Source organism: Girardinichthys multiradiatus, chromosome 15 (genome assembly GCF_021462225.1).
Source record: "Girardinichthys multiradiatus isolate DD_20200921_A chromosome 15, DD_fGirMul_XY1, whole genome shotgun sequence".
Lineage (NCBI taxonomy): Eukaryota > Metazoa > Chordata > Actinopteri > Cyprinodontiformes > Goodeidae > Girardinichthys > Girardinichthys multiradiatus.
This window is the reverse complement of record NC_061808.1, coordinates 36,133,202-36,151,138: the sequence shown is the minus strand read 5'-3', so window position 1 is coordinate 36,151,138 and position 17,937 is coordinate 36,133,202. Positions and strand designations below refer to the sequence as shown.

The 17,937-nt window shown below is 41.5% G+C and overlaps 2 protein-coding genes across 4 annotated transcripts in view; one reads left to right on the top strand and one right to left on the bottom strand.

Moving 5' to 3' along the window:
- Positions 1-15,195, bottom strand: part of nt5dc1 (5'-nucleotidase domain containing 1) — an 86,087-nt gene extending 70,892 nt beyond the window's left edge. For 2 of the 3 annotated variants that reach the window (XR_007041769.1, XM_047387719.1), the window contains exons 1-6: positions 14,462-15,195; positions 10,858-10,949; positions 9,446-9,517; positions 9,213-9,343; positions 9,037-9,116; positions 8,869-8,950 (exon numbers count right to left, since the gene is read on the bottom strand). Coding sequence is in view for 2 of the 3 variants with exons in the window: in XM_047387719.1 (XP_047243675.1) it covers positions 8,869-8,950; positions 9,037-9,116; positions 9,213-9,343; positions 9,446-9,517; positions 10,858-10,949; positions 14,462-14,554 (550 nt within the window). In the remaining variant the exon portion in view is untranslated. The remainder of the gene's footprint in view (positions 1-8,868; positions 8,951-9,036; positions 9,117-9,212; positions 9,344-9,445; positions 9,518-10,857; positions 10,950-14,461) is intronic. The other variant, XM_047387720.1, reaches the window with a different exon arrangement.
- Positions 3,041-8,805, top strand: col10a1b (collagen, type X, alpha 1b). The gene is made up of 3 exons (XM_047387718.1): positions 3,041-3,380; positions 3,866-3,995; positions 6,392-8,805. Exons 2-3 carry the CDS (start codon positions 3,881-3,883, stop codon positions 8,245-8,247), a joined length of 1,971 nt encoding a protein of 656 aa, XP_047243674.1. The 5' UTR covers positions 3,041-3,380; positions 3,866-3,880; the 3' UTR covers positions 8,248-8,805.
- Positions 15,196-17,937: the final 2,742 nt, after the last annotated feature.

Sequence of the window (17,937 nt, the reverse complement as noted above, 5' to 3'; positions counted from 1 at the left end):
AAGTAATCATACTTGTATGTTCACTTAAATATTCTTAGGCTACAAAATTCAAGTATTAATGTTATCATTTTCGCTTGTGTTTTTCTGTATCTTATTGTTTTGTTGTGTAATTTCTGTCGCTTGGGGCAGAATTTTTATTTGCTGGTTGTGATTAGTTGTTTTTCCTTTAACCGAAGGCAGCATTTGCGAGAAAATGCTCTAAATGGATGCAAATATCGGTAAGTGGTCTGCCAGTGGTGTGGTTCATTTTAACATATTTCATTTGTCAAGTTGTGAACGCAGAGACAGAGCAGACAGAGCGTGACTTGAGCCAGAACATGTCTTGAGAGCATGTATGAGATTTAAACGCGCACACCACAAATCGTGTTTGTTTGTTCACAGATACATGTGCAAATAATGACGCAAATAAAGTCACCAGTACTGTCACTACGTGTGAGATAAGATGATACAATATGAACGCTATGAGAGGAGGTTTCAACCAGATTTATTGGATAACTAAGAATCTCCATTTTTTTTTTTTTTTATAAATTAAAATATCACAAATCATAATCAGTGTTAATCCTGGTTTGACAACACTAATATATGGCAAAGTCATGCTTGTCTCAATCTAAAGGACCTAATGCCAAAAAAGTATGACAACACATCCAGGTCATGAAGTGAGATGTCATAAAGTAATATTCAATATATGACTGTATTATCTGTACTGTATGACGTCTTCAATATTAAATTAAGAGTTTATTTATTTCAGTAACTAAATTCACAAAGTGAAACACATTATGTAGATTAATTACATACAGATTGTTGTTTTTAAGCTTTTATTGTTATTTGTGATGATATTCTGCTTACAGCTGATGAGAACACATTTATGATTAGAACATTATATCAGACCAATAAAAAGACACGTTTAATGCAGGAATATGGGCTTAGTGAAAAGTATGTTTAATACCTGCTTAAAGGTTGTTATTTTCAAAATGTACTTTTGCTGTGACAAATGAGCCTTATCATAACGCATATTCTAATATCTTAGATATGACCGTATAATACTGGGTTCACAAGAAAAAGACAAGATCTTAGCAGCATTTTTTGGAGAAAACTAAGAACAAATCCCAAACTGTGTTTTAAAGAATCTGCTATTAGTAAGGAATGATTCTGTCCAAGTTTGAATAGTCCACATATAAGCTTTTATTCTTGTCTGATTCTAAGGTGGCCCTAATGCCTAAAAAAAGCAAAGAAAATGTTTTCACAAATAGAATAAAAGATACTATTCATCTTGAATTGTGTTCAGTGTAGGATTATTCAGTTCAGGTTGGATCAGTCCAGGTATTTTAGATTTTGGAGAAGCAGAAATAATTAAAGTAGTCCAGATTTATTAAAAAGTGTAAAGCAACCCTTAATTTTAGTACAAATAGGAACCTCTGTGGATGTACAAAAAGACAGAGAACCAAGAAACCAACTGTTATCTGTCAGTATTAAGAAAACATTGCTTCTGGTATGTTGAAAAGATATCAGATGGTTTAATATTAACCGATGGGCAATACAAAAGGTTTCTAACTGCCAAAGTATTGACAGAGTGGTCTGATGGGTGAAGAGACCTTCACAAAAAGTCGTACTGTTGCAGAAAATACTACTGTGAATAGGTAGGCTATAGCTTCTTTGCTAAACTTCTGAATGTTCCAGTAAGCGCTGTTGGAACTAAAAATCCAGAAGTGGAAAAACATAATTTCACTGTAAAAAAGCTACAGCCAGGTGTCCCTGATAAGATTATGGATAAAGGAATACACAGAAGGCACACTGCCCTGCATATTTTCCATATTTCCCTGCTTCAGCACACCTGATTTCAATTGATGGCTGATTAACAGGCGTTTGCTGAACTGCAGTCATCTGAGTCAGGTGTGTTACAGCAAGTAAACATCTAAAGCATGTAGGGCAGTGTTCCTTGAGGACCAAGCTTGGCCTTAGCTTCTCAGCCCTGTAGCTTAGGAAAGTTGCTATTCCAAACTTTTTTTTACCTTTCACTAAACTTTCCATGCATATGCTTAAGTGCAGTATACTGAACATCAAGCATCTTTCACAATCACCTTTTATGGTTTGGTGGTCAAGTCAGCAATCTTCTCTATAACTGAATAGTCCATATTGTGGCCATAACATTTCTGTATAAAGAAATATGTCGTTTTTATATAGATATTATGTAAAGCCAGAGAAACCAAGGTGGGCCCCTTGTAGTTTTATCATCTAATTTCATTCTTAAGGCCATATACACACATTAGTTTGAAGCACTTTATTGCATCAACACCACAGGTATACATACAGCCTGGATCACTGAGCAAAACATGCTATGTTTCTCAAAACTGTGTCTTCTTCTTTTATTTCTGTGTTAGAGATCTGAATGAATGTGAAGAGATATTCAAAAGCCTCTGTGAGCCACACTGGTTTACTTGTTCTGAGAATGAAGCAGATTAGCATCTAACAACACCTCACGTCTGCCTCCTAGTGTCTGAACGTTTTGTTGCTCTCTGCATCACACCTCACTCACCGAAAACAAGGACTCAGCATAGCAGGGTTTTTGATGCAAAATCCAAACTTTTATACAGATGATTGGATTTTTTCTGCAACCTAAGCTAGAAACAGACCTTTTTTTTAATTACAGGTCAAAATATGTGATTTAAGGAAAGCTACAAAAAAATAGTATGTGGGAAAATATGTTTACTGTGGGTTTTATCCTGCACAGTGTCTTCAGACAAGACAGGAAAACAGTGTCAGACTCATACAGCCTTTAATTTTCCAGAAAACATCCTGTGTCAGACTACTTGGTCAATAAAGGCCTACTTTTAGACTTTACAAATAAAACAGTTTGTGTGTTTAGGAAAAAAAAAGCACTAAACCTGGAATTTCAACAGTTATCAGTCAAAAACAGAAAAGGGCAGAGCAATTTCATAAAGACTGGATCTGATGTGAACAACTAGTCAAATGAGACTGAAGGAATGATGAACAGCAGCAGTGAACAAGTCATTCAGTGGGAGTGGGAGCACAGGGAGAATCCCTAACCCCTAACCCTCTCCACTGCTCCGCACAGACAGGAGGAGGAGGAGGGAGAGAGGAACGTCACTCCAAAGTGACAGGCCTCCTCAGGACACGGCACCCATCATTAAAGATGACATCAGAGCAGGGAGGGTCTTCCATGCGAGGTAGATGATTCCACGATGCCAGAGAGCAGCTCGGTATAAATACCTAGAGCCCAGCGTGTTGGGAAGCAGCAGCTGCCACTTACACTGGCAGACCGACTCTACGTCTAAGGATATACAAGAACCGCGCTGGGACAGCAGCCTCCTGACCCCCCCACCTCGCCCCACACTTGTTACTTTGGAGCGTAAACCTTCACGGTAAGTTGGGCTTGATTTTGGGTCACTGCATGATGGAGGGGGAGATTCCCAGCTGCAGGCTGGCTCTGAATCAGGGGAAGGCTGGTGGTAAAGTGCTGATGGTTGCAGGTAGATTAAATTGGATCAACCATGTGTTTAACTGAGTTTACAGTGGGAGAAGCAATGCTGTGCAAAGTGTGCTGACAGACAGGCTCAGCATCCTATAAAGCAACTTCTATGGGTCAGGCACAGCAAAGTTAACAGCATTGTTAGAGCTCAGAAGGATTGTTTCTGCATTTTTCTGTCAGTTTCTCACTTTAGCACACATGGTTTAAGTGGTTTAAAAAACACTTGCTTTGCTCTTGTTGTCATGGTGTGGGGAACAGGTTTCACACTGCAATGACATTGCATGTCTTTCTATGTTGACTGGCATTATACACAAAAGATGCCGCAGGAACAAACACATTTTTTTTTTTTTCTAATTCCTTTCCTGTTTGTATTTGCAGGTTTAGCTTCACAAGATGGACCTGAGGGTAACGAGCCTCCTTCTCGTTCTCCTGGCCTTGGCCGAGGGAACCCCTGAGAGGTACTATACACCAAAAGTGGCAAAGGTCCCCTACCCCGTCAAAAGTCACTGTGAGTCTCTTTAAGTCTTGCACTTTTTATTCATTCTTTTTATTTTATCACACTGTAGTGCTTGCAACAGGTTTGGGGGGTAAAGGTACTGCAGCTGGAATAGAAAGTCATCTCCAATCTTTCATAAATAAGTTATCTCGGCCTATTGGACATTACAAATGATCCCAAGCCTGTTTCATGCTCCATCTGCTCCATGCTGGATCTGTTCTTGTTCAATCACCGACAAAACCAAGCAAGCAGAACCATTAAGAAAAAAATGTTAGAGCTTGGTAGAGTTTTTGTAGTCAAAAAGTTTTTACCAAACTATAATAATAAAAATCAGAGCAAATACTCTCAAATAGGTCTGTACTGATGCTGCCTTTCTCCACTAACAGCGTAGAAGACCTAACCCAAAGACATTAGTGGTCCACTAGGTTGCTATGATCAGCCCAGGAAACAAAGTACCCATCGGCTGTACTAATCAGTGCCGCTACATTCATCTAAGTTGAACTGTAAAGTCTAATTCATACTATAACGTCTCCCACTTTTCTAAATATCCTACATAACCGGATCAAACCCTGAAAAAGAACTTCTTCTAAACGTACAAATAGGTTCTCAGTAGGCTGTAAAATCAAATCAATAATACCATCACCCCTAGCACTATTAGCAGTAAAACACCTTTTATCCACACCCAGTCAGACTGTTGGCTTTTAAATGTCAGTGCCACCCTAGTTCATTAAGGCCCATCTAGCAGATCACCTGCAAGGTGGGGTAAGCTCTAGATAAAAAGAATGGCAGAACAAAAGGCTGTCGTTTTTGATAAAGTAATAAAATAAAGAACAAAAGAGGTTGCCATAAGGCAGCTGCCTGCTAGATGCCTAGTGTATTTTATCACCCAAGTTAATGATTCAGACGTTGCATTCAGTCTTTACAGAGTTGTTGATGTGGTTTGACTGTAGGCCTCTACAAGAACATAAAACTGCAAATAAAGGTTGAGTGCTCGGATTCAACCAAACTCCAAAACAGATGCAGGCCTGCCCCACCCAGAGGCCTCAGAGTATCCAAATCACACCACAAACCCAGAGAGAAGCAAATAATAGAAGCTTGCAGAAAAATGATCTCACAGGTCCAGTCTAGCAAAGATTTCTGAGGATATCTACTGGAGCTTCACTCCACAGCAAATGCAGTAGAAATACAGCAAATACTTCCTCCTGTGGATAAAATTTACAAATCAGAATTCACCGTAACTACGGCCAAACACCTGAGCTTGGACAAATGGACCTTACACTTTATTTCTAAGCCAGTGAAGTTCCGATCCAAGGTCAGCCACTGGGGCTAGCATCATCACTTTCAGTTTGTCTTATTACTGACTGCCAAGAGGTCCACTTCAGGCGTAATCATCTCCGGTGAGGATTCAGGCAGCAGCTGCCATGTGGCTGGAAATGACAGACCTGTCAGAGTATTTTCTTCAGTAAACATCATTTCAAGTCAGACCAGAGCTGTTTACCGGAGCCTTTCCTTCTGCCAATCACGATTTAATGACAACACAATATTTTAGCAGCTGTCACGAATGCAAACTTAATGCTTTTTATCACAGTAGCTTTAAAGTCCAGGTGGGTCATTTACCTTTTATTTCAACACACAACTGATACATAAACCTTTTATTTAGTAACCATTTACATATGGATAGGCCAAGATATTTTATTTTCCTTGAAATTAACCTATGTTGCAACAGATTAATGGGAAACGTTTTTATTAGCTCGCTTGTTCAGAAACTGAGATCATTCAATCAAACATATAACAGAATGAGAATAAAATCTGTCACCTTATCAGTTTTAAGGTAAACAGTTTAGAGGGCAATATTCGATGCGTCAGTTCAATGCATGCACCTGCACCTTCTGGTACGAAACATAAGCGGGTGATGCTGATGATGAGGAATGCTGACTATATCCTCAGTGCAGGGTAGAAAATGGAAGGGTGTGTTAGAGTGCAGCCACACGGAAGTGCAATGGGCAGGAACTGGTTGGTGTCTGCAAATCAGCATTCCTGTGAAGGTTGTGGGATGGGAAAAAAAAACACTGCTATCTCCACAACCCACTCCACAATCATAGGGAGCAGTGTTTTCCTCAGGTTGTGGTGCAGCACAATAGCATAGCTGCAGTTATACGAGGAGGAATGAAAGGCCAAGGTTGCTTCAGATTAAAAGAAACTTCTAAAATATATCTCCATTTCAGCTGCTTAATTCCTTGGACAAAGTGGTTGCTGACACTTTTAGTATTATTATTTTTATTTCATACATTTTTTTTATCTGTATTTTCCAGATGATAAAAATAAAAGAGCAATGATTTGTGACATCACTACAGCTGCACTGTATAGCAGCCTAATGCTTTATCTGCTGGGTTCTTTTTATTCTTCAGCTGTTGTAGGACGAGAAGGTCCTCAAGGACCCCCAGGTGAACAAGGACCAATGGGACCACCTGGACCTCCTGGAGAAAGGGGTATTGGACACACAGGACCTCGGGGCCCACCAGGAACACCTGGAGCCCCTGGCCACTCTCAGGCAGGCAAACCTGGTACCCCAGGTGCTCCTGGAAAACCAGGAATCCCTGGTGCACCTGGTGACAGAGGTGCAACCGGTCCAACTGGACAAATGGGACCAAGAGGTTCACCTGGCACACCTGGAACCCCTGGACCTGCTGGACTTTCAGCCGTTGGAAAACCTGGACCAGGAGGGCTTCCAGGTCCAATGGGGCACAGAGGAGAGCCCGGTTTGAAGGGACATCCTGGTATCCCTGGTCTTCCTGGCACAAAAGGAGAGAGAGGGATTGGTGTTCCTGGGGTGCAGGGTTCACCGGGTCCAACTGGCCCAATGGGCCCATCTGGCATGCCTGGCAAACCTGGAGTTGGCAAGCCTGGTGCCCCTGGCTATCCTGGAGAATCTGGTAAGACTGGAATGCCAGGAAGAGATGGTGCCCCTGGGCCAACAGGTCTACCAGGTCTTAAGGGTCACACTGGGGCTCCAGGTATAGGAGCACCAGGAAAATCAGGCCAGAATGGTACCCCAGGTACACCTGGGCCTATGGGGCTTAAGGGTCCACAGGGTCCTGCTGGTCAGCCAGGCTCCCCTGGCATGCCAGGTGTTGGCAAGACAGGTGAACCCGGAATACCAGGATCCAGAGGAGCTCCAGGAAGTCCAGGAACCACTGGTCAGAAAGGAGAGCCAGGTCCAACTGGATTTACTGGTCAGCCAGGTGCTTCCGGCCCAATAGGCCCAGCTGGTCCACAAGGTGCAAGAGGATTTCAGGGTGACTCAGGGCCAGTAGGACCCAAAGGTGATGTTGGCATGGTAGGTGCACCAGGCCCAAGAGGATCCAAAGGTGAGCAGGGAGCACAAGGCTTTACTGGGAAACCAGGTGTTCCTGGTGCAGTAGGTCCCCCAGGAGTTTCAGGTCATCATGGAGCTCAGGGTCCAAAGGGTTCACAAGGACATGCTGGCTCTCCAGGAGGTCCTGGTGCAAATGGTGCACCTGGACTTAAAGGACACACAGGGGCCCCAGGAGCACCAGGTAAAAGCGGTGAACCTGGACTACCAGGACAATCAGGACCAGTTGGCCCCCCTGGCCCATCAGGTCCCCCTGGACTTAAGGGCCACCCAGGTCTCCCGGGAGCACCTGGTCCAGCAGGCCTGACAGCAAAGGGAATATCTGGTCCAATGGGTCCCCCAGGACCTCCAGGTCAGAGAGGCCATGATGGTAACCCTGGCCCTGCTGGTCCTCCTGGTCCACCTGGTCCCCCAGGAGAGATGATGTACCACCATGAAAAGAGCATGCCAATTAAGTCCCATGAGGTTGTGATGCCTCATGAAGTGATGAAGGCTCCCATGTCTGCTTTTAGTGCTGTGCTGACCATGGCCTACCCCCCTGCTGGTACCCCTATTCAGTTCAGCCAGGTTCTTTACAATGGAGAGAACCACTATGACCCCCACAGTGGTGTGTTCAGCTGTCAGATCCCAGGCCTTTACTATTTTAGCTTCCACATGCATGTCAACGGTGCCAACGCATTGGTGGCCCTCTACAAAAACGAGGAGCCTATGGTTTTCATCTATGATGAATACAATAAGGGCTTCCTGGATCAGATGGCAGGCAGTGCTGTTCTTATGCTGCATCAAGGTGACAGAGTCTACATCCAAGTTCCCGATGAGGAGAGCAACGGTATATTTGCTGCAGACAATGTTCATTGTGGGTTCTCTGGGTTCCTAATTGCCTCAACGTGATTTAATGAATCCCTATAAACCTCAAAACCTTCCAAACACTAAACTGCTCGGAGGAATAACTCAGTTTACACAATTTAAAATAAGGATTGTGAATCAGTTTTACAATTTACCAACCTGACTCAAGTTATAAGGTTTAAAAATACAACCCAAACGCATATTTTCTCAGAAATTTAGGGCTCAAATATATCCCGTCCCCTGTTCACCTTGTGTCTTAGAAATACAACTAAACATGGAATGATATTGGAAGATTTCTTAAGTGGTGCTCTACAATTGCCTGGAACATTTACAGTGGATTTTTATTTGTGTTTGCTTTCTTTTGTTTTTTTTAAATTCATGTCTGTTTAAGGGTTTCCTTTAAATTTACAAACACAAATATGTAAAACTGATGTAATATATGTTATCAGAGATCAGCACATTTACACCAGCACTGTGACTACAAACAGAACATTGGAGGAGAATTTCAAACTGCTTTTTTTGTAACTATGTCCCATTGGATGTGTTAAGTTATGTACCACTTACTGAGAAAAACATGGAATAAAAGTACGACTTTGAAAAGTATCTGTGACTTTGTTTTGTCTTTCGAACTCAATCATCAGTGTATGTTTAAAATGAACTGGATACCTTTGAATGCAGATGTATTATAATTATGATCAATGGCAGCCACCATGTCTTTCCAAAAGTCAGAGTTCACCTCGTTCCCTCGCTGTTAAAAAAGGAAAACAAAAAGGGGATTAATATAAAAGTATTCAAATATGATGCCCCGCAGAATTACAACATATACTGTAGTACCTTGTGTAACATGTCCACCACTTTTCCACAGAGCAGAGCACCTGGCAGATCAAAGTAATTGTCATAGAAGTAGTATTTTGCTGCAAAAATACACAAATAACAGTTAATGGTGTAGTGATGAAACTCCTGCAATAGGAGCAGCAAATATTAAAGATAACATTTCAAAGAGAAATTACCGTAGGTAGTAACCTTCCCACCTGATCTTGTGAAGGAGGTATTTAGGCTGTTGAAGTGCTTCCACTCCCGTTGTGGTCCGTAATGTTTGATGATTTCTTCTGTGCTGAGGTCATTGGTTCCATGTGTTGCCCTATTCAAACAAAAAAAACCAAATCATTAAATAAAATGTTTTAGAATTACAGTTCAAAAACCAATGGGACCTGAGTGTAAATTTTGTGACAAATGAACATACCGTAAGACAGTGCCATCTTCAGCCAACTTCACAAGGTTTCCGTCCTCCAGGTCCACAACTAACCCCTTAAAACTGGAAAAAAATGGAAATTTAAAAACAAGCCTAAAATTAAAGGCCTTAGCTCATGACTCTTCACATCTTTCAGTGTATATCTGACCTTATGTTTTCAACATCTAGCTCAAAATGTGATTAGAAATGTCATTAAAATGATTTTTATATGGTCATTTAATTAGCTCCTCTTCATTGAAATTTGTAATGTGGTGAAATAATAACTGGAAGGAAAGCTTGAAGTAAAAATTCAGTTATTCATTATTTCAGCACGGTAACTATTGCAAGTACAAATACTGATTATTTGTTTTAATGATTACCATGATAGAACGTTTTACAGTTAATAATATCGTTTTAAAATGAAACTACCTTTAAATCTACTCGAAGAAAACTTCAACAATCACAATTCCATGTTTTTAAAGCAATGTTTTAGATGCTCCACAAAGCAGAGGCATTTCAATCGCCAATGATGTAGCTGCTGTTTTAACTATATAATTGTGAAATAAAGGCTTTTTTAATGCAATAGGAAATAACATGAGCAGTCCTCTGCCATCAGCTGCTCCTCAGCTCGTGCTACGTAAGGTGACTCCAAGGTGGATGTTTGTGAGCTTTGTCTTTTTATGTTGTTTCTAACTTTTCAGAAATCTTGGACTCCCAGCATTGAACTCGGGTGTCTACATCTATTTGGTAGGACTGCCAAAATAATTTGCTCAAAGGACAACCTACTCAGATTAGTAATCAGGCCACAATTGTACAAAAAATATATACATTTTGCATTTAAGATGAAAAACCTTCTTTGTCTGTAAACATGCTTTATCAAGACCTCAAGTGGCATAACTTTAACTTCACCTGGTTCAAATTCTGTAAAACAAATTTCCTATTAAGTACCTTTTGCTATCTGATTAATAATCAATTAGGGTTGCAGCCCTATTGAACACAATAACATTGCTTGCAGTATCTTTTTTCTGCTTGTGAAAGCACACACGTCTGAATGCTGGTAGCATTGCTGGTTTGCAGTAAACAGCAGTTATCAGATTTTTTTTGTGCTTTTTTTATGGGTCATTAGTATTTTAAAACTATCATCATATTAGAATGTAAAGTATATAGCTAAATTTGAATCGACCAATATGATTGGACAGATTTGATTCAGTATGTATGTGTTTAAAAAGTACCTGTTTGTCTTGTAAAGTGTCTCAGGCTTGCAGTTGTTGTGAAATGCTTCAATAAAGAGAGACATTTTCTGAGAAACAGGATTCTTGATTTTCATCGCCTGTAAGCCATAATCATCTAAACTAATCAAACCAGAGGAAATGCTTGAAATGTCCTCTGCCAGCTTGTAAACCCTCCTACTGCTGGAGACTTACCAGAAATCCCAGACAGCAGGAGTCAGATTCAGGAGGTCTTTGTCGTATCCCTTGTGCTCCACCAGATACCTAGCAAAGCTCTCATAGATTAGCTGTAAAATGTAAAAACATGGAGCATAAGGTCAGAAAGTGGAGTCGTGAAATAAATTGTCGTCACACAAATATGTACCACTGAACACCAACAACAAACAGGTTTGTCTACAAATGACAACACCCCACTGTGATTCTTCTTGTATTTTCTGTTTGGGGCAGGTATCGACCCTGGTGAACTCCCAGGTTTTGCTCTCAGTCTGCTGATGAGTCCGAGGTTTCTGCACCTCACAGCTTATAGTTGGAGAAGAAATTCAAACACTGACAGAATGTAGAATGATGATGTGGTGAATGTAGCCAAATCAGCAAGTGGACAATATAGTTGACATTTGAATGAAAACACTTCGGAGCTGCTCTGATATAAAGTTAATGAATTGCCTTGCATAAGTATTCAAACCCCCTGGACGTTTTTAACTTTTGACGCGTTACAACATAGATTTAATGTGATCGACACAAAGTTCAACCAACACAAAGGAATGAAGCAAAAGAAGAGCAATACATGGTCCGCAGGAAAAATTAGTTTCTTGCCAAAGTCTTATGACTGTCTTGAACTTGTGGTTATATTATGTCTTTATTATTCTCGTGAACATTGTGTAGAATCTGCTCCTGTTCAGAAGATTGTCAACTACAGTGGGTACTGAATCTGTAACAGAACAGACAAATAAAGTCAGTTCTCGTAATAACTTGACTTGCCGAGAAGCAGGTTCTAACTGTTGGTTTCAGGAATATATTTTGGATTTCTCCTGTATTTGGTTTAAGGCATTGTACTAACTGTGTAAGCCAGAGCAAACACACTGACACTCCGGTGGAAACTATTCTTGCACGATTACTTTAATAAACCTCATCGACTGATTTTTACCATAGCAGTGCTTGGATGCTATTATTTTTTTCCACTGGCTTTTGTATTTTTTTTTACATATGAAAATCGGAAAGGTTTCTTGTTGGTTTGTCTTTATCCCTAAACGTTGCATTAAAACAAGTGGGGCTATCTCTCCCAGGGTGAAGGAGAGCCCAACTTGTCCGGACGGGATGTTTTTCTCCGGATACACGATGGACTCCTGGCAGAAGTGGAGGATTGTGTGTTTGTCGATAAAGTCAGTCGAGGATGTGGAAGATGTGTATTTAATTGGATGTTTGATATCAGGATTTCTGCTTTTTGGAGTCAGCGGTTACCTGGCATATCGAGAAATTCAGAGAATGTCAGCAGTTGTTCTGGCCATTGTGAGGCTGCCTGGCATGTGTGATGGGATCTTCAGAGCGATCAACACTCAGACTGAGATGTTACGTGAGCTGAATCACAGACTGGATGTGATCCTTATACAGGATCGCAGGCAGGTTGCGGTTCCTGGACTCAGGGGTGAAATGGGATAAATCTTGGAGAAAGTTGTTCGCTCGGATCTGGCGAAAGACCAGGAATTTGGCTGTTTGGATTTGCCTTTGAGAAGCACCAGCGAGACTCTCAAGGATGACGGAAAATTAAAGAGTCAGCCAAACCCAAATAATTATTGTTTTTCTGAATCTGGCTCCCCTGCACGGCCTTGATGGCTGGCTATCATCAACTTCTCCTGGAAGTTATGTAAACATGACGCTCTGCTCCCTCTGCACCCTCCCTTCCCTGAGAACATCTGTGGACCTGCTCAGAACTTTGTGGCCGGTTGATGAACATTCCAACGAACCATCAAGGACAATGGCCTCTGTGACAGTGCTTCATGGACTTACTTGCACACACACACATGCTCAAAATAAACATATGCACCCCTCACACCACCTTCACCGTTCCCGGCATGATGTTGTTTTGTCAACTTGTTGCTTCTTTGTTCTGAGGTTTTTTGCAATCTCAAACTGTATCCTGCTAAGGATAAAGTGTGAAATATGATTTTTTTCCCTCTACTTTCCTAATGTGGCCTCTTTTCTCATCTAGCAAGGGCAGCGCCTGTGAGTGGGCAGCAAAGCCTCGGTGACCCGTCCCCCCTTGTCTTGTGTCATGATCTATGTTTGGATGGGTTGTACTGGAATTCTAATTTTCCCTCGGGGATCAATAAAGTATCTTTGAATTTGAATTGAATTTGAATTGAATTTGAATTGAATGGTAACTCTGGAAGAACTGCAGAGATCCACAGCTCAGTGGGAGAGTTTCTCGACAGGACAAATGTTAGTCATGCACTCCATATATCTGGCCATCATTGAGGAGTGCTAACAGCTAAGCCATTGTTGAAGAAAGCCACAAGCCATGTAGGGGAGACAGCAAACATCTGGAAGAAGGTTCTCTGGGCAGATAAGATCCAAACTGAACTTTCTGGACCACATGTGAAATGTTATGTGTGACTGAAAATGAACATTGCACATGACCCTGAACACTGCACCCACACTGTGAAACATAGTGGTGGCAGCATGGTGCTAAGGGGAACTTTTCATCAGCAAGGACAGAGAAACTAGTGAGAGCTGATGGGAAGATGGATGGAGCTAAATACAGGACAATCCAAGAAAAAAAAACCTGTTATAAGCTGTAGAAGACTTGAGACCGGACGACAACAACCCTGAAACATACAGCCAGAGCTACAATGTGCTTAGATCAAAGCACATTCATATGTTAGAATGGCCCAGTCAAAGTCTGGATCTAAATCCAATTACGAAATCCATGGCAAGAGTTCTCTCTCGTTTGCTCTCCGTTCAATATGACTAAGCTTGAGCCATCTGTAAAGAATTGGATGGGGGATGCAAGCCACACTGTAGTCAATTAAATTTCTGTTTGTAAGTTTCTTATTATACTGATAACAGCAGGATCTGACATGACATCAACCTGCTATTTTAATATCTAAAACACAACTTGTTCATGTGAGGGTCTACAGAGCAAAACAATGAACAGAAGAAGCCCACAAATGCGCCACGGATGACTAGAGACCTGGTTATAAGAACATTCTGAGGTTGCATACAGTATATGAGTTATTACTGGTATTATCCTCACTAGGAAAAAAATCAATGTCATCATATTATTTCCATTTCACAGTGCAGTGGGTACATGTGCAAAGATGCCGTGGAGAACGTCTTTATTTGGTATTAATAATGAGTTTCCATAATGCTGCTCGCCAGATTATGAAAACTCATTCGCGAGAAACTGTGCAAAACTGGGTGCAAATGAGCCCCAGGCCTGGTTAAACTGTAGGCCATAAACGGCAGCTGCGAGATACCAGCTGTTCTCTATGGGAGCGAAAAGATGTCAGCAACCGAATCATCACAGAGGGTTAGGATCGGGTTCCCGCTCGGCCTCGAGGGGATTCTACGGCACGCATTCACGAGCTCACCGCCGACGCTCCAACCTGTGAGTCACGCAGAGTGACTGCAGCAGCGGCTGCGTCGCTTCACCCGCAAACACATCGCAGCACTGACACACGTCCCCAGCAGCGCGCCCTCATGGAGCAGGCTGACCGCCGAGCGTTTCTGAGGCACCATGCGCGAGCACAGGGCGAACCGTCACGGCCACCGTCCACTTATGTACCAGCAGAGCGGCACTCACCCTGGAGGTCTCCTTCAGATGGTAGCGGCACAGCGTGTGGTCCAGATCGAAGCCGATGACGTCGCAGTCAGACAGGCTGAAGTATTCGGACATTGTCGCGGTTCTGAGGCTGGCTCAAGTTGCGCGCGTGGGAGGGAGAGTGAAGAAGCGCTCGAGAGCTGAAAGTCGCGCGCTGGTTTCCAGCACTCCGTATGTGACGGTGACACTGACGGACAGACAGCGGGGGCGGGATCGGGCTCTGCAGCCGCTCCGCTCGGCTTCTGCTCAGAGGGAACCGCTGAATCAAGCACACCGTTCCCGTCCTCTGTTTGCCTCAAAGTCTGATCATGATGTTGACGGCAGGAAGTTCTCCATATGGAAGCAAAAGTTAAACTCCTGGCAGTCAGTAGATGGCAACAGAGAGCCGACAGCGTGCAACACTTCCGGATGAAACCGTAAAACACGAATAATCGATCAAACTCATGTTTGTCATACTTTGGAAACTAGCGCCATCCCCTGGAGAAGTTCTATGGAATTATCGCTTTTAAAGATAGTAAGGCCGTGGAGAAACACAACTATTTCAAAAAACTAAAACAATGTGTAAAAAATACCATCCAGCTCCATTTCAATAAATACAAATATGATCAAATAGTTGATTTATTTCAGTATTTAGATTCATAAAGTGTAACCCACTGTATAAAGTCATCACACATAGACACACACACAGTTCAACTGTGTATTTATGGTAATTTTGATGAAAGATTTGTTTCTCGGGAAATTAAAACATTGTATCAGACCAACAAAAAAAATAAATAAATTCAAAATAGACTCAAAAGTATGTCCATATGTTGTCCAGTGTATGCTTTTAATGCCTCCTTTTGCATAATGTACAACATTAATGCAGAATGGAAGAGATCAGCCTGTGGTTCTGCTGGGATGTAATGGAAGCTCGGACTGCTTTGACAGTGGCCTTCAGTTCATCTGCATTAATTCTCTTTAGGGTTTAATTTAAGTACAGTGACACCATGGTGGTTGAAACAAGTTTTGATATCTCTGGCAGTGTGGACGGATACCAAGTCCTGTAGGAAAATGAAATCAGCATCCCCATAAAGGGAGGCAGAATTAGCTCTTAACATTTCCTAGTATATGTCTGTGCTGACTTTAAACTTGATAAAACCCTGTGGACCAAAACCAGCAGGTGACATGGCACCCCATATTATCACTGGCTGTGGAAGCTTCACACTGGACCTAAAGCAAAGTGGATTCTGTGCCTCTCTACTCCTCCAAACTCTGGGACTTTGATTTCCAAATAAAATGCAAACTTGACTTTTATCTGAAAAGAGGACATTGGACCAACAGTCCAGTCCTTATTCTTCTCAGATCAGCTAAGGTTGATGTCCGCTTTGCATGTAAAAGTCCTTCATGTTCTCCCGGATATTAGGATGTCTATAAATTGTTGGGCCTTTTGATTTTCCAGTGGAGTTTAAAATAGATTTAAAACAGTTTAACCAGGCTGTATTTTCCACTATCTCCTCCTGAAACCACCACCTTAATGCTAAGTTGAGAATTTATTCACATTAAAAGTCTTTTGCTCATAGTTCTTATAATTCGAGACAAACAGGCTTTGTCAAGGGATGAGAAATATTTTATAGTAAACTAGTGGTTTATCACTAACTCTGAGCTTTCTTTATCTTTCTGCAAGAGCTGCTAACAGGATGGCAAGCTAGCAAACATGGTCAGGTTTGTTTAAAGAATAAATTAAGACCAAAATCAACTTCAATTTACTAAATAAATAAACTGTGCGAACAATCTAATAACAGTAAACATAAATCAGTACTGGTATAAGAAGCTTTAGCGTGAATATTCTGTACCTTTTCAAATTTTTCAGTAGCAATTTAATAATCGAACTAAATGAACTGGTTTCCAGTTGTTATGAAACAGCACAGATGTAATATCCTAATTTAGCCACACGGTGGTGATAGCTACTTTTCTTTAACCTCTACCTTGATTTCCTCAGAGTTTTTACTTGAGTATTTTCTGAACTAAATGCAACTTTAATAGACATGTTCGTTCTCGGTTATCTTATAGTCATTTTTGACAGTAACAGTACAGAGTTCTGTTATCTTTAGCTGTGCTATAAACAGTTCTGGAATGTTTTAGTTTATGTCCAACACTTCTCTGTAAATGATCCAAGTCCAGTTAATGTGTTTATCACTGAAACTGATTTTAGTTGAAGAGTTTCAGACAAGTATAGTTTAACTGTTTGTATTTGGAATCTCATTATTTCGAACCTGGTCCACATCCCATCGACCATAGGTCAGGGTTGGAACATAGACAGACCAGTAAAAAGTGAATATTTTCCATTTCCACAAACATGGTTTGTACAGAATGACTCTCGATCAGCCCTTCATTTCTTCTGAAAGGTTCAAGATCTCAAAGACAACAGATCAGGATAATGATTTCCTGAGAAGAGATTCAGCTGTGAGACCTAAGCAGAACATGTCCACATGGCAATGAAAATGGAAGCTGTGATTCTCCTGCAACATTTAAAGACAATCTACTGTTAGCAAAAAGCTAATTTAACTTATTAACAAAGTCTGTCAAACAAATCTCTGAGGAAGAAACAGAGAAGATAACAGATCAGAAAGAAACCAAACTGCATTCCATAGATCTCAACCATACAAAATCTCCTGCAGGCTCCAGGTGACGGTATGACAATGGGACTAGAAGGTTTCCAGTGCTTGGTCACTGGTGTTTGTTAGCGTGACAAAACACTCAGGTATTGTTCTTATTGTGCATTAAAGAGCTGTGAATTTGATTCATGGTTTGTTTTGTAAAAGACAAATTATACTATTGGACTGGAGTTTCACATTAATTCCCACAGCTATGCCCAACACAAAGCCATGTTTAGACTTAAATGTTGCCATTTTATAAATTTTATGCTTGAATGCCACAGACTTATATGCAGTTTGAGGTTTCCTTTCTAGAGCCATCATATTTCAAAATATGTCAGTCAGTCATTTTCTACCGCTTATTCCATAGTGGGTCGTGGGGAAGCTGGTGCCTATCTCCAGCAGTCTATGGGCGAGAGGCAGGGTACACCATGGACAGGTTGCCAGTCCATCGCAGGGCAACACACAAACAACCATGCACACACTCATTCATACACCTAAGGGCAATTTAGAGTGACCAATTAACCTAACAGGCATGTCTTTGGACTGTGGGAGGAAGCCGGAGTACCCGGTGAGAACCCACGCATGGGAGAACCCAGGACCTTCTTGCTGCAAGGCAACAGTGCTACCAACTGCGCCACCGTGCAGCCCTGATCCCTAATCTGAGATTATTTAATATTTAATATTAATAATTTAATATTTTATCAAATAATATTTTGGTCTGTTAAGGGTTGTCCTGTGAATATCAGCCCAGTAAGGCGATGGTATTAGGACAAAATCAAAAGGGTGAGCCAAGCTCTGACATTATTGAACAGCATAAACTCT